The sequence below is a fragment of the Pipistrellus hanaki genome (genome assembly GCF_964339955.1).
Source record: "Pipistrellus hanaki genome assembly, chromosome: 9".
Lineage (NCBI taxonomy): Eukaryota > Metazoa > Chordata > Mammalia > Chiroptera > Vespertilionidae > Pipistrellus > Pipistrellus hanaki.
Window position 1 is genome coordinate 30,982,149 of NC_140511.1, and position 15,534 is coordinate 30,997,682.

General features: G+C 37.0%; 1 protein-coding gene across 1 annotated transcript in view; it reads right to left on the minus strand.

The window, feature by feature from the left end:
- TYR (tyrosinase) overlaps positions 1–15,534 on the minus strand; it is a gene marked incomplete at its 3' end in the record, with an annotated part of 64,462 nt that overhangs the window by 18,996 nt on the left and 29,932 nt on the right. The window contains exon 3 of the mRNA XM_084894649.1: positions 13,802–13,949. Coding sequence (XP_084750775.1) covers positions 13,802–13,949 — 148 coding nt within the window. The remainder of the gene's footprint in view (positions 1–13,801; positions 13,950–15,534) is intronic.

Genomic DNA, 15,534 nt, shown 5'->3' on the forward strand with positions numbered 1-15,534 from the left:
GTGATATGTGAGAATCTTTGTAAAGGGAAGAAAAGGTAAGCATGGCATTTCTTTAATAGGAAATTTAACCACGTGTAGGAAGTTGTGTGTGTATTGATTCTAAATGGCTGGAGGGTGGACTCTGCTAGTTGTTAGTCAGTGTTTTTTCAGCCCCAAAGATATTGCACTCTACCTCACATTGCAATACTGGGGCTGAGACTCCTGTGCTAGCTAGATCCCTGACAGACACTGCCAATAGATGAGTAGAATGAAGGGTGTGTTTCTTCTTGTTTATTTTAGCAACTGCTCTTTATCCTAAGAAGACTCATAGAATCCAATCTCCAGCTTTTTTAAAAGCATTCCCAGAACCAGCATCCCTTCCTTTAAGAAATTTCAACATGAGTTGGGCTATAATCCTCCCTCAGAAGTCTGAGATCTAGTTCTGTAAGAAATTGCTAAATTCCTGCAGTATCAATATCAGCTCACTAAAGCTCTACTCAGAGGTTGGAGTTTCTGCTCCATGAGCACCCTCTTTTAATAACAAGTAGTGCCATGAGATATCAACAGTAACTGAACAATGTTTCCTCATCAGAAGTCTGAGTCCAGTTCTGGGAAGGTCCTCCAAAAGCCACTAGATTCCAGTACTTAGAATCATTGCCTTATCTTTCTCCAGCCCTAAGGATGGCACTGCTTCCTCCAGATCATATCCCTTTGTTCTTTTGTGGGTAAGCATGAGACTTGGTTGGAGAATTTGTAAGGAGAACAATCTGAGAAAAGGGAAGTGTGCAGAAGGCCACTCACCCTGTTTATCGGAATTCCAACTCAGAGGTGTGCCAAAGGCAATGTCCCTAATTATTCCTTGACCTTTCCAAACAAGTCTGTGCAGACCCCCAAGTGTTTACTGGAATTTTCATGCTTAATCTTTGTGTGTCCTTGCTTAAAGGACACTGCAGATAAATGTGTGCTCCCAATATTACTTATCTTACTGATTGCATCTAAAAGATAAACTCTATCTTAAACTACTGCTACATTAAAAAACTAAGGACACAGGCAATTGAGGCTGTGTGGTTCCTTTAGCCAGGAAGTCCCTTAGCCCTCTCTTTCACAGCAAACATTGTGTCAGAGTAATCCATTCATCTATTGCTCAGGGTCTACTGCTCAGCACCGGCATTCTTTCAGTTTCCTTTTTCACTCTTTATTTCGCTAATCTATTTAACCTATTACTGTATTAAATTCTCGCCATTAAAATGAATGACATTATTTCTATTTTCTCTCATAGAATCCTGATTATCAGAAAACACACACACACACATTCTTATTGATTTTTTATAATAAACTATAAAAATTAAGTGTTTTTTTTATTTTTTGGCTAATTGGTGATAGGTTAATATTTTACAAAGATAAGAAAAAATTTAGATATAAAATTAAGAAAAACTCATCCAGTAATTGTATTTAGATTTCACAAATTTTACACATGAAACATATATTCACATACTCAAATTGTACCAAACATACCTGTAAGTTTCCCAATAACAGAAGCATACATCTGCTTTTAAATTTAAACGAAAAATTATACATATCCTACAAAATAGCCAAATTTGAAAAAGTATATAAATGTTCAGCATGAGGGGAGTGTATAAATAAATTGTTGGATAGAAAGTTCTTAATTGTTACTAAGAAATTTGGAAGTGAAATTTAAAAATTAAAGCGAATCTTTATAAATGGGTAATAAATGCCAAAAGGCATATTTTTAAATGGATTGATTGAAATTACCTAAAAGAAAAATTAAATTAAAAAACAACAACACACCTACATACCTAAATTGCACTAGCAAAATTTTGAGTGTTCAATACCTGTAAGTGCAGACTTTGATCACTGGCTTTCTTACTCATATTGCATCCTGATGACATAACCTATGAATATTAGTTTTGAACCATATGTGTCAGTTGCAGATGCCAAAGATCAGAATACAAGTAAAATATTACTATTCAGTGGTATTTTCATTTTTCTTCTTTGTTCTGCTGCCACATGGGCTCATAGACTGCCTAAGAGGGGAAACACAGTCTTCCATGTGAATCCCATAATATAATAATAACAATGCACCATGGGAATTATTCTGAGTGCTAATACTAACTCATGAACTTTGATTCCTACGTTAGCACCACTCCTACTGAGCGGTTCCTCTTACAGCAGCCCTGAATCAGCATCTGATCACACTCTCATGTCTTAGCTTCATCAGTTGCTCTTAGGATCCATTCCTCACTCCCTATTCTTTGCCCCAAGGATTTTGCTTGATTACTTCCATCTTGACACTTATCACAGACACTGGTATTGCCTTCACTTTTTGACTGAGAAGAGAGGAGAAAATTAATACTTGTCAGCAATCAGTCTGCTTCTGCTTAAGAGGCAGAGATTGTCATTCCAATCTAACAGTAAGAAGAAAAAAAAATGCAGTTTGAAAATCACATTTTTTGCCTCATCAGAGAACTAGAGTCACAGGGAAATGAGGCAAACAGATTCTAATGGGTGGCAAGACATGTTGAGGGAAGCCAGGACAGGTGACCTGTTTCAACTTTGGCAGAATATGAAAGGAAAGAGTAAAAGCCATACAACTGGATTACAAGGAAACTAGTGTTAGCAAATGAATTAAGCTACCTGTGGGCTATGGAACTGTTTAGAATTCCTAGGAATCTAAGACACAGTGAGAATACACAACCCTTTCCCCACCCTTTCCCATTGGACTTGACTGAAAACCCGTGGAAAAGAATGGCAGGCAAAAGAGAAGACATGTGGGCCTGCCAGGTGTGAAGGTGAAGGGCATGTGCATTTGTGTGCTGGGCTGTGCAGGCTGTTCATTGGCTGCTAGTGAGGGAGAGGCAGAAAATTTCTCAGATCACAGACCTTATATATATATATATATATATATATATATATATATGTATATATATATATATATATATAAATAATATATTTTCATTGATTTCAGAGAGAAAGGGAGAGGGAGAGAGAGATAGAAACATCAATGATGAGAATCATTGATCTGCTGCCTCCTTGCATGCCCTTACTGGGGATTGAGCCCACAACACAGGCATATGTCCTTGACCAGAATTGAACCTGAGACCCTTCAGTCCACAGGTTGACACACTATCCACTGAGCCAAGCAGGCTAGGGCTTTTGTTTTGTTTGTATATAAAGAAGACATATCAGCTGCTAGGAAATGGGAGGAAACATTTGCACCTACACCCCTATTTAGGGGTTCCTGCCCTGTTTAGTGAAACAAACAAAAGTTCCTGCCCTGTTTCTGGCAAAGATTAGGTGCCTCTGGGAGGGAGCTAAGAATTCTGCCACCGAACTCCAAGCTGTGCCAACTGACACTAGGCCCATAATGTGAATCTTGAAACTGGTTCTGCTTGTCTTTTTCTCTCTGAGATTAATGAGGTTTTGCTGGTGCTTTTCTTGAGGGAAAAGTACTTTAAAAAAAATACACTCCCCTCCCCCCTTTGATCAATCTAAAGGTATCTTTCTCCTGATGGATTGCTTTTTATAAGATGGCTACAAAAAACCCTTTTCATTGCCACCATTTTGACATTTTTGAGTTTAATAATCTGTCTTTCCAGAGATTCCATCAGGTTCTCATCCACATTGTTATTTCTAGATTATTGTGACATTTCGTACTTAACAACAGTTATCTTGGGCCTTATTAACTCCAGGATAGGAATAACATTTGTATCATACATCCTTGGTTTTCTCTGTTCTCTGCTTTGCCAATCCTATAAGCAGATTTTTTAAAAATATATTTTCAGAAATTCTTATATAACCTAAAGTATCTTAATAAAAAAAAGGTCTTATAACAAACATACATTGTATAAATGATTTGACCAATGAGGTTCTTAATATATCATTTTCTATGGATTTTTTATATATCATCATTATTTGATTAGTTTTCTGTTAAGGAAAATATGAAAAAATTTACAGAAGAATCCTTTAGAACTGAAGCCATATAGATTTTTCAAGGCTTTCTAAAGCATTTCAATGTACTTCACTTTTAATGTTTTTTTTCCCCCCTCTCATTTCTTAAATTTCTCTTAAGTTTAAATTCAGTCAGGTATCTCTTATTGTTAAAGAAAAGAGACCATTCTAAAACTCTTTTCCTTAATTATTCTTCCTTTCAAACAAGTTGCTGTCCTATCTCTCAGTTGTACTTTGTCACCCCAATTTTAAAAGCTTGGTCTAATTTGACATTTTTCAATTCTTATTCTATATTTGTCCTACTACAGTTTGAATTATTTTCACCACCTCTTATCGGCTGAATTGGCAAAGTCTGTTATGACTAACCTATCTAAGTTGGAAACTTTCCAAGTAATTTTTTATAAAATACATATTTTATATCAAGCTATAGTACTTAACTGAATTTTGTGCTTATTTCTTTACTTAGTGTTTTTCCTTACTAGAATATAAGAATCTTAATGTCAAGGACCTCAGCTGACTCATAATTGTGTGCTAAGAACTTTCGCATGTGTTTATATAATCATTCAAACCTACAAGTTCAGATAGCTGCTAATATTAGCAGAATTTTATGGCTGAGAAAGGGAAAGCTTAGGGGACAATAAGCAGCTTGCTGGAGATCATGCAGCTAGATATAGCAGCCCTGGGATTCAAAATAAGCATGTCTGATGCTAATATCTACGATCTTGATTACATGATTTATTGATTCCCAGTGTCCTGATTTTTAATTTATTTTAGAGCCTACTCATCCCTTAGACCTGATATTTGCTGCCATTTCAACAGTTCTGACCTTTGGCTCTGTAATAATTATGGTGAGGACCTTCCTATAGTCATGTTGCTTCTGCTTCCCTTGGTTATATATCCCCTGTCACATAAAAAATTCCATTCTGGTCTCTGGGACCTCCTACCTTTACCACAAGACCTTGAGACACTATTCCCTCTACTTGGCAGAATACTGTGTCCTTGGGAGCTACCCTCTCTGGGCCCTGATTTCTTTATTTGTAAAATAAGGGGTTTTGATTGGTCTTAATATTCTTTTTTAGATTTAAAAGTTCCACAAACATCCATGACAACTCATGTTTCTTTATCCTCTTTCATTGGGATTTTTAAGTTGTCAATATACTTTAAGCAATTTAATTTTCCTAATACTAAAAGATATTAATCTGGCAAAGAGTTGGGAGATTTTTCAAATTGTACAAGGAACATTCTTTAGATTAGCATATGGCTTCTTTATCAACTAATAGAAAACAATTCAATTCCCTTGGGTTAATATTTTGTTCCACAAGAAAATAAGTTATCAATTATACAGCACTTTTGCAAGTGTTTAATGAATGTCTCCTATGTGCTAAGGTCTGTGTTAGGTGATTGGGTTTGTGCTAAATGCAAGAGATGATCAATACTTAGAGCCAGTCTTCATGGAGCTCAAGATTTTGTGGGAGAAATAGATAAACCTACAAATAAGTCCAAACAAAGCAGATTGATGGAAGAACTCAATTCAACAATAGCAGCAAGAATAGAAACAATTCTGAAACTGTGGATAAGGATGACTATAATGGCATAAATGCTATTTGTTCTAGGGCAGTGGTTGGCAAACTGGAGTTTGCGAGCCACATGCGGCTCTTTGGCCCATTACATTTTTAGCAAAGCCCAGCTTAGGAGTACCCTAATTAAGTTAATAACAATGTACCCACCTATATAGTTGAAGTTTAAAAACTTTGGGTCTCAAAAGAAATTTCAATCATTGTGCTGTTGATATTTGGTTCTGCGGACTAATGAGTTTGCTGAACACTATTCTAGGAAATTAATTCACCTGCTTTAGAAAAAGGGAGCATTTTTAAAGTTGACCACAACCCAACAGTATGAAAAGAAAACAAGAAACAGACAGATTCTCCTCAGCCATCTATTTGATTCCTAGAGCAGGCTTGAAGACATTTCTCTGGTTTCTGAGCTCACCCTGTTCCATAACCCTGGAATTTTTGCCTTTCTGGGCAAGCTCAGCCTTGCAATCCCCAGCAGACAAGCAATCTGCTGTTCATTCCTGAAGCTGCAGGCACCTGCCTTCTGCCTGGACTATTTCTGGGCTGCCAGGTTGGTAGGCACTTGGCTTATGGGCATGGGGTCAGGGCAGCCTTCTTAGCAGAATGGCCTGGGGGATGCTTGTGGAACAGAGTGGAGGGGAATGCTCAGTGGCAAATACAGTCAAGAAGTCATTCCAGAAAATGTAATTAATCTGTAGTGAGGATGACACAGGCTTGTCATCCCAGGAATCTTTTGCTTTAGATTCGCACCTCACTGGGATTCCCATGTACTTGGGAGACAAGCTATAGGACAGCCAGTGAGGTGCTGTCAATATTGTAGAGCACTGAGACAATAGTAAATAGAAGAACAAGAGTACCTTAAAATGGTTCCTTATACTCAACTCTCTTTATAAGAACTAGTTTATATATACAAACATTTATCTCTCTAAATTCTTTATGAAGAACATGGTTTCATATCCCCACTTGTTACTTAACCTCTCTGTTTCCGTCCACTCATTCATGAGATGGGGTTGATAACAACACTAGAATGGTAGGATGCCGTAAGTATTAAATGCTTACTATGCACTTAGCATTTGGTGCATAGTAAACATTCAAATATCAGCTGCATTTTTAATATTTTAGCAGTGTGTTAATTATTAAACTTCACAGGTCAAAAATCCTACTCATTCTTCATAAAGCCACCAATCATAAGAGTGTTCCAAACAACAGAATCTAACAACTGATTACCCTTCAGTGCCAAGTGTGGTGATAGGTGATGTAGTCACAAGGCTTGAAAAAGACTTCACTTAGGGTCCTGACTTCCTTAGTGCTCTATTCTTTGCTCCCACATACTCTAGCCCATTGAGCCACTATTACTGCAAAAGTTACATTTTATTATTTATATACCTAGACTTGGAGGCATTAGTTAGGGAGAAATAATATTAGTGACTGCAGCAGCCTCATGCCCAATACAATACACAACACAAAGAGGACAATTAATGTTTGGTGAATTAAATGGGCAGGAAATCTTTTTTCTGCCAAGGGCTATTTGGATATTTATAATGTCACTAGAAATTCATGCATTTGGGGTTGGGGGTGTCCCTCAGCCCAGATCGCGAGAGGGCGCAGGCCAGGCCAAGGGACCCCCTGGTGCACGATTGGGGCCAGGAAGGGATGCGGGAGATTGGCCAGCTGGGGAGGGACTATGGGAGGGCTTCATGGTATGTCTGGTCCATCTCACTCAGTCCCAATCGGCCTGACCCAGCAGCAAGCTAACCTACCTGTCGGAGTGTCTGCACCCTGACTAGTGGTCAGTGCATGTCATAGTGACTGGTCAACAGGTCACCTGCCTTCTGGTGGTCAGTGTACATCATAATTAGCGGTTGAGTGACCTTAGCATATCATTAGCATATTATGCTTTGATTGGTTGAATGGCCGACTGGACAATTTATTATATAGAATCCTATATAGTAAAAGCCTAGCATATTAGGCTTTTAATATATAGGATTCTTGGGCCATAGAAAATTATTAATTTAAAAAATACCCTGCTATATTTGGACAAATATTTAATTAACTCACCCTTAATGCTTTGGCAGGGTCAGATCATATGATTTTGCTGGTCTCATATAGTGCACAGGCCAGACATTCCCAATCCCTAAAACCGATGAATGACCACTGCATGCAGGGGCCTGCCTGCCCCCTTTCTATTGCTTTGACATTTACTTACAGGGTACCATTCAGCACTAATGTTCACCTTCTTTCCTGAAGAAGCTATAGCCATAAAAGCTTCTCATACCCTTGTGAAAACATCAAGCTTTGCTTGAGGGATGTTGTGCTATTAGGTTGGTTTAAAGTTTCAAATGTTTCTGTCTTTATCATGCTCCAGATCTGGTCTTCTTAGAGAAAAAGAATAAACAAACTCCAACCTATTCTTTTTGTTGCATTGATTGCTCCTCAGCACTCTCTCCTTGCCAAAAAGTTTTGGTATTATTTTGCAACCTTGAGAAGAGAACACAGTTCCTTGTCAGACCTTAATCTAAATAGTAGAGAAAAATAATTTTAACTATGAATTGGTCTTATCTGTCAGTTACCTATTAATCACAACTAAAAGCATGATTAAGCTGTCACTAAAAAATCTGCTCAAGCCCTGTAATTGTACTAATGCATTCCACTGTCATTTTTTTCCCCCAAAAAAAACATTACCCAGAATATTGTGAAGTCCAGAAAGGACCTTGGAGCTTTAGATCAATTCAATCCTTTTATAGCTAAAAATACAAAAAGTGAAGAACTCTGAAGCCACGAACAAAAGATTGAATGAAAAGAACCGTACAAAAACAATTCTGAATAGCTAAAAGCATAGCCCTAAAACTTTCAAAAATAATTAAGAACTGCAGAAAGTATTGGTAATATTCATGACAAAATGGCCAATTAAGAAAATTATGAGGAGCCTACACAGCTCAGGAATAAAAAGACAGAGAAACCTAATCCAAAATAGCAGAAAATGTAAACAGACATTTTAGAAGAAAACATATTCAATAACATACATAGGAAGTAGAGAAATTCAAATGAATATTTTTCTTCTTTCCAGAGTAGCAACAAAAATTCAAATATTTTTCTACTTCCCAGAGTAGCAAAGATTAACAAGGTTATAGCACCTGGTACAGGGTCATAAACACACGTTCATTCTCTGTTATTTGTAGGAAGATAGCTGGAACAGTCATTTTTGGAAGGCAATTTGGAAATACGTAACAATTTTAAATGTAATACGGTGTAATAAACACCTTTTGGTTCCAGTGTTGAAAATATGTTCTCTAGCTGCACTCTGAAATAAAAATTATATATAAATATATATATATATATATATATATATATATATATATATATATATATATATATAGAGAGAGAGAGAGAGAGAGAGAGAGAGAGAGAGAAACAACTAAAATGCTCCTTAATAAGTGATTACTAAATTATGACATACCTATACAATGAAATTCTTATTTAAAAACCTGTATGGTTTCAACTAAAGATATGCAATTATAAACATGTTTCATGTTAAGAGCATATAATATTATAGTAAAAGTGTGTATTGAACTTGTGAAGCATCTGAAATCTGTTATAAAATGTCACTTTGGCCGGAACTGGTTTGGTTCAGTGGATAGAGCGTCAGCCTGTGGACTGAAAGATCCCAGGTTCGATTCCAGTCAAGGGCATGTACCTTGGTTGCGGGCACATCCCCAGAAGGGGGTGTGCAGGAGGCAGCTGATTGATGATCTCATCGATGTTTCTAACTCTCTATCCCTCTCTCTTCCTCTCTGTAAAAAATCAACAAAATATATATATATTTTTAAAAGTCAGTTCAAAAAGATGAAAGAGCTAATATGAGACATAATTTGGAATGTGAATTTTATTTGACCTGATTTATAATAATTAAGTTAAAAAAATTAGAAAATGTTTTTAAAACTGTAGCAAAGTGTTCTCAATTTTGATGGCCTTATTTCCTTGGTTTATTGCTTATTACATTTTCCTATAATATAAAGGATTATTTTTTATTTTTTGTCTGTATTTTAAACAAAACTGGGTGGTAGGTAAAGAAACGTGTGTTAGATACTTGGCTGACAAGAACATGGGGTTTTCAGAGCAGTTTATTAACCAAAGCTCACTGAGAGATGCAAGGGTTTGGGATACTCCCTGTTCAAGGCCTTGTAATCTTTTCAATCTATCAAGTAGGAATAATACTAGAACCTACATTAGAGACTTGTTATGGATTACATGAAACAAAACTTATAAAGGGTCTAGAACATAGGAAAAATTAAATATATTTTAAATTATTATGTTAGATCCATGCTCTGATTTCTTTTAAGTGGCAAGGAGAATTTTATTTAGTTTAGGTAGTTTTGGTCTTTTTTGTTGTTGTTGTTGCTGTTATCAGACACTTTTAGTTTCTGTTTTTATTTGCCCAACATGGGTACCTTTTGATGGCAAATTATTTGTCCACTGGAATTTTTATCACTTTCTCTGCATATAAGCTTTGAGGCTTATTTTCTTGTTTTAAATGCCATGCTTCCATTTTCTTCTTCAGCTCATACTTCCACTTTCTTATTGGTTTTAAAATGAGTTATGAGTTGTGCTTCCCAACCTTGAATATCCATCCTTGTCTTATAAGTCCTCATTTCCTAAGGGCTCAGTTCATATATCATCCTTTTTATATAACTTTTTAAGAATATCTCCCACGACTGTGCAGGAATCATAGTGTACTGCAGTTATTTACTTGGTTGTACTCCCATTAGACTGCTTTCTAAGGCCGGTGATCCTATCTCATGATTCGGTTTCCTCAGTGCTTAATGCCACATCTAAAAGTCTAGAGACATGTTGAAATCTTAAAACATGTTCATAGCATTGAATGATTATTACATTTTGCTCTTCAAGAGTTACGAAAATAATTTCTTCGATTAAAATGGCTCCTCCATAGAGGTTCCTTTTGCAGCTGTGATAAATGTAATTTGCTAAGGTTTTTAAAAATCATTTACTGATAAGGATTTAATTATATGTCTACTAATTATATACTAGACAAAATACTGAGAAAAATGAATATAATAAAAAGGCATGGGTCCTGCCATTAAGTAGTTCACAGATTAGTGGGAGAGACAAAACACAAATGTATAACATAATCAACAAGAACAATGTGAATTATGTGTCCAAAATGAAGGGTAGAGAGAGGAAGTGATGAGAGTTAATGGATGAGAACAGTGGTGTGTTGGCTATTATTTTAATAACCAGCTCTCAGAATAAAAGCCTTGATTTGTAGCATTTGCCAATATCATTGTATAAATACTTCTACCATAGCTGATTTCAAGCTACAGCTTGAAGTCACTAAAGCAAAGTTGGGAAAAGATATACATATTAGATCTTGCTAGCTCATGTAAGCTGGTTCCAACACACTCTTAATGGGAGATATGGTTATAGACAGACATGGTCTGGGTATACTTAATGGAGGAGGTGAAATTAAAACTAGTCTTAAAGATTATGTAGAAATTAGATAAATCAAGGAAAATAGGTTTCAGGATGGAATATAGTGTAAGCATTACATGGAGGCAGGGAAGAATGTAAAATATTCAGGCAAATACATTTAGCACATAGTAGGTGCTCAATAAATATATTTGTGACTAATTGAATGGCTGTGAATAGACCTCTGATTAAAGAAATGAGTCTCTGTAAGAAGAGATGTGAAAGGCTAGTTCAGATGCCACAGTATTCTGTGGTATCCACGGGTCTTTATCCTTCTTTATAATGCGGCTCCTTTTCCCCTCTACATGCCCAGAATCTTCTTTAGCTTGGCTGTGTGGTATCAATTAGACACTACTTTGCTACAGGCTGATTTTTGAGTTATTTTAATAATCACACAGGTATCTAATATTAAAATAGGTTTAACCAAGAATTCTGGGAGGACAGACATTTTTAATTTTCAAAGGTGGTCGAATAGTATCTAAAAGCCTTACATCTGCATAATGGCTCTATCTCTGTTAAACAAACATGATTCCAGGTATTGAATTCAGTTATAGCATTTTTCACACATTTGATGGGCTAGCTAAAGGTCAACATTTTTTCTTCTCCTATATAATAAAAGGCTAATGTGCAAATTGTCCCCTTGAGTGGGAGTTCAAACAACCTGGAGCTCCACCAGTTGCTATGACATGCACTGCAGCTGACAACCAGTGAGGTCTGTGAGCAATTGGCCCACCCAAACTGCCTGTGACCCTTTCCTCTAGCTGGCTCCATCCCTTGATTTGGGGGGTAGGGCCTACCAGCCAACCACCTTTGGTCCCTCCCCCCAGCCAGCCAACCTCCTGGGGCCCCTCCCCCTGGGCCGGCCCCCTGATAGGCTTCTATCACCAGCCACACCAAGGTACTACACCCATACATGAATTCATGCACCAGCCTCTAGTATGTAAATAAGTGCTCTGCTATCCTCCAATAAAACTTTATTTACAAAGAAGGTAAAACATAGATTTGACCCATTAGCCATAGTTTATGATTCCTTGCTTAGGACATCAATGTACCTCAGAAATCTAGAATTCTTTAAAGTTCATGAGATAACACTAAAGATTAAAAAATGCCCCAAACTCTCAAGGACAGTAAAATGTAAAAATGACTGAGTAAAAAGACTTCAATCTGTCATTTCTGGTAAGATGTTTATTTAACCCGCTCCCTCCCTCTTATATATATGGGTATGGGTGGTTATAGTATTACTAGAGGCCTGATGTAGGAAGATTCCTGCAATAGGGCTTCCTGCAGCCATCTCCATCACCTCGCTTGCTTTCTTCTCTGTAGCTTTCCTCCCTTCTGCAGTGCTTGGCTTCCTTTCATGCTGTCTTCAGTCCTCACTCTGTGCCTGGAAATGCAAATTAACCACCATCTTGGTTGGGTTAATTTGCATACTCGGGACTGATTGGCTGGTGGGTGTGGCTGGTGGGTGTAGCAGAGGTATGGTCAATTTGCATGCTTCTCTTTTATTAGATAGGATATTACTATCATAATTTTGGTGTTTATATACTTCCTTAAATGTTTTCTGAATAAAACTGGACTTGGGATATTAATGAATATTTTCTATAATGTTAGAGTGGCCATAGAGGCAATAAAATTTTTTCTCATAATGTTCCACACTAACGGTTACTTTCTTATTTGATATTATGTCCACATTCCTGAAAGCAAGAGGTGGAATGGTGATGAGTAAAAATTTAGTTTTTGGTTTTGGTTTTCTTATTTTTACAACAGGAAAACACAGAGGCTGTTATATTTATGAAGAAAATGGCAGGATTAGTTTCAGGATAGCTATAAATCTGTGCTTTTAATTCATTAGCTGTTGTGATAAAAGTAACTTAGGACAAAAAAAGTCCTATATTTGTCTATCATAATTTGATGCTTTATTGTCTTTTCTCTTCTTGAATCCTAGAAAAAGAGAGCTGACCATTCTCTATATACTTCTTTTCTGCTATCATGGGAGAAGGTTAAGAGGGGAGAGAAAACAAACAAAAAATAAGCAACAAAAAAAACACACAAAACTCTGGGAGAATTAAATCACATTAAACAGGATGTTTGAGCCTTAATGCATCCTGTCTGGAGAACTGCTCATATAATGCTCAGGCCAATGGTTGAAATCAAAGGCTATATCTGTTTATATGTGAAGGTCTGAAGTTGGAAATGAAGTAACAATACATTGCTAGAAAGAGAGAACTAAAACACATGTATATATGACAGCAGATTAGTGCCCTGTCCAGATGGTGTTAGATAGGTCTGCACCAGTTCTTTGTGCCCACCTTCCAGACTCCACGTGCTTTAACCCTGACCACTGCCACCAAAACCTTTAGAAGAGGACCACTGGACACTGGACCTGCCTGGAATTGGCTAGCACCTGGGAACTTTCCTGTTCCTACCTCAAGGCAACCTGTAGCCAATGGCTCTTTAATATGGGAATACAAAAACTCAGTTCCTTTGTCTTAAAGCAAGACAATCTGAGAAGATACTTTATACTCTACCATGATTTGGTTGAGCCTGGGACTTCAACAACTGAAATTGTACTCTTCCTCCTTACCTGCTTTACTCTTTCTCATGCTGGATTGTCTGTAATAAAACATTTTCATAAAACATTCAAATCCTTAGTTTAATTCTGTTTCTGGAAGAACCTGATCTGAGAAAATAGACACCCCTCCGCCCCCACAGCTCCTTAGCTTTTCAGTAACGGCTAACGTCACACTACATTTTACACTAATATGCACATGATTTACGAAGAAGTGTCCACCAACCTGTCCACAAATGCATGGTGAAGAAGGAAAATGGGGTCGTTGGCAGATCCCGGCACCTGAGACATCGTTCCATTCATATAGATGTGCAAGGCATTGTGCATACTGCTTTGAGAGGCATTTGCTATCCCAGTAAGTGGACTAGCAAATCCTGTTGGTAAAAAGAAAATTGGGGGGAGGAGGGGAAGTTAGTTTGGCTTAATGATTGAAAACCTAAGTGATTATTTCATTTGTTTTATAATTAGAAGTGGAAGCTTAATTCAAAGTCATAAAATAATTATAAAATTCATTCTGTATTGGGATTCTTTACATTCTGAATACTCTGTGAGCATTTATTTAATAAATCTTACTGGAATTGATTGGTATTATTTTGGGTACAACTGTTAGATGAAACAGGTAGAGCCAAATTGTGGTCCTTCCTATTGCTTCTGCTTATTATTCCTCCTTTAGATACTGAAAAGTAGCAAGACCTTTTAAATAATAATCAGCATATTGGTTTTCACTTCAGTCTGGAACAATACTTAGAGCACATCTTCTTAGCCTGTTATTTGTCCTTTTGCATTCCAGTTCTGGTTAGTACTTTAAATTTTGTTTTCTGGTTTCAGAGAAAATATAATATATGTGACCTTCCACATCACTGCATTGTCAACAGCCTGGGGGCATCGGGTCAGATTGTCTTTGTTTTGCAAAATACTCATTTCAAAGTTAATCAGAGCACTATTAAATTGTTCCATTCATTGCATCAGGAATACTAATAGCGGGAATAATAATTTTAATAAGAGCAATTATTTTCTGAATGTCAATTGGGCTAAATGCGTTTTTGTGATATATGTCTGCCAATCTATAGTAACTCCATCAATTATAAATTATTATCTCCAGTGTAAATAAGAGAAAACTGAAGCTCAGAGAAGAGCTGAGTTTCCCAAGGCTACGGAGGGAGTGGTAAAGTTGGGATTTTAACTTATTTCAGTTAAGCTTCAACATTAGAGGTCTTGGTATATTCTTTCTCACTCACTCCCAGGGAAGAGGTCTAGACAAAGCATAAGACATAAGCAGAACTCAAGACTCAAAACTCACAGGAATTAGAAGGAAGTTAAATTCTATGCTGGAACCCAGTTGAGGGAATATGGACAAAGGCATATTATTGAATTTCAGAATTTACAAAAATCAAGCAAGCAGAAACTGGATGATGCTGCTGCTGCTGATGATGATGATGGAGGATAGACATGGTAAAGGCACTACAATTTGGACAGGGGGAGTATAGCTACATTTCATGCAATTAAAATTATTTTGTAAAAGTAAATAAATAAATAAAATTATTTTGTAATCCACCTCTTCATTTTTAAAGGTACAGTTCTTGACTTTTGCATTAAATGCTTTTGGCTCACAGTACTTCTACTCCTTCAATTGGTGACTTATCCCCTCCAGTTGAGCTTTTTTAAAAAAAAATATTTTATTGATTTTTTACAGAGAGGAAGAGAGAAGGACAGAGAGCTAGAAACATTGATGAGAGAGAATCATCGATCAGCTGCCTCTTGCACACCCCCTACTGGGGATGTGCCCGCAACCAAGGTACATGCCCTTGACCAGAACTGAACCCGGAAACTTTCAGTCCGCAGGCCGAAGCTCTATCCATTGAGCCAAACCGGTTTTGGCCATTTGAGCTTTTTGAATCCGTTCTGAGAGATCATAGAACGCCCTGGCCCCTCAGGAAGCTTTGCCTAAGGACAATCACT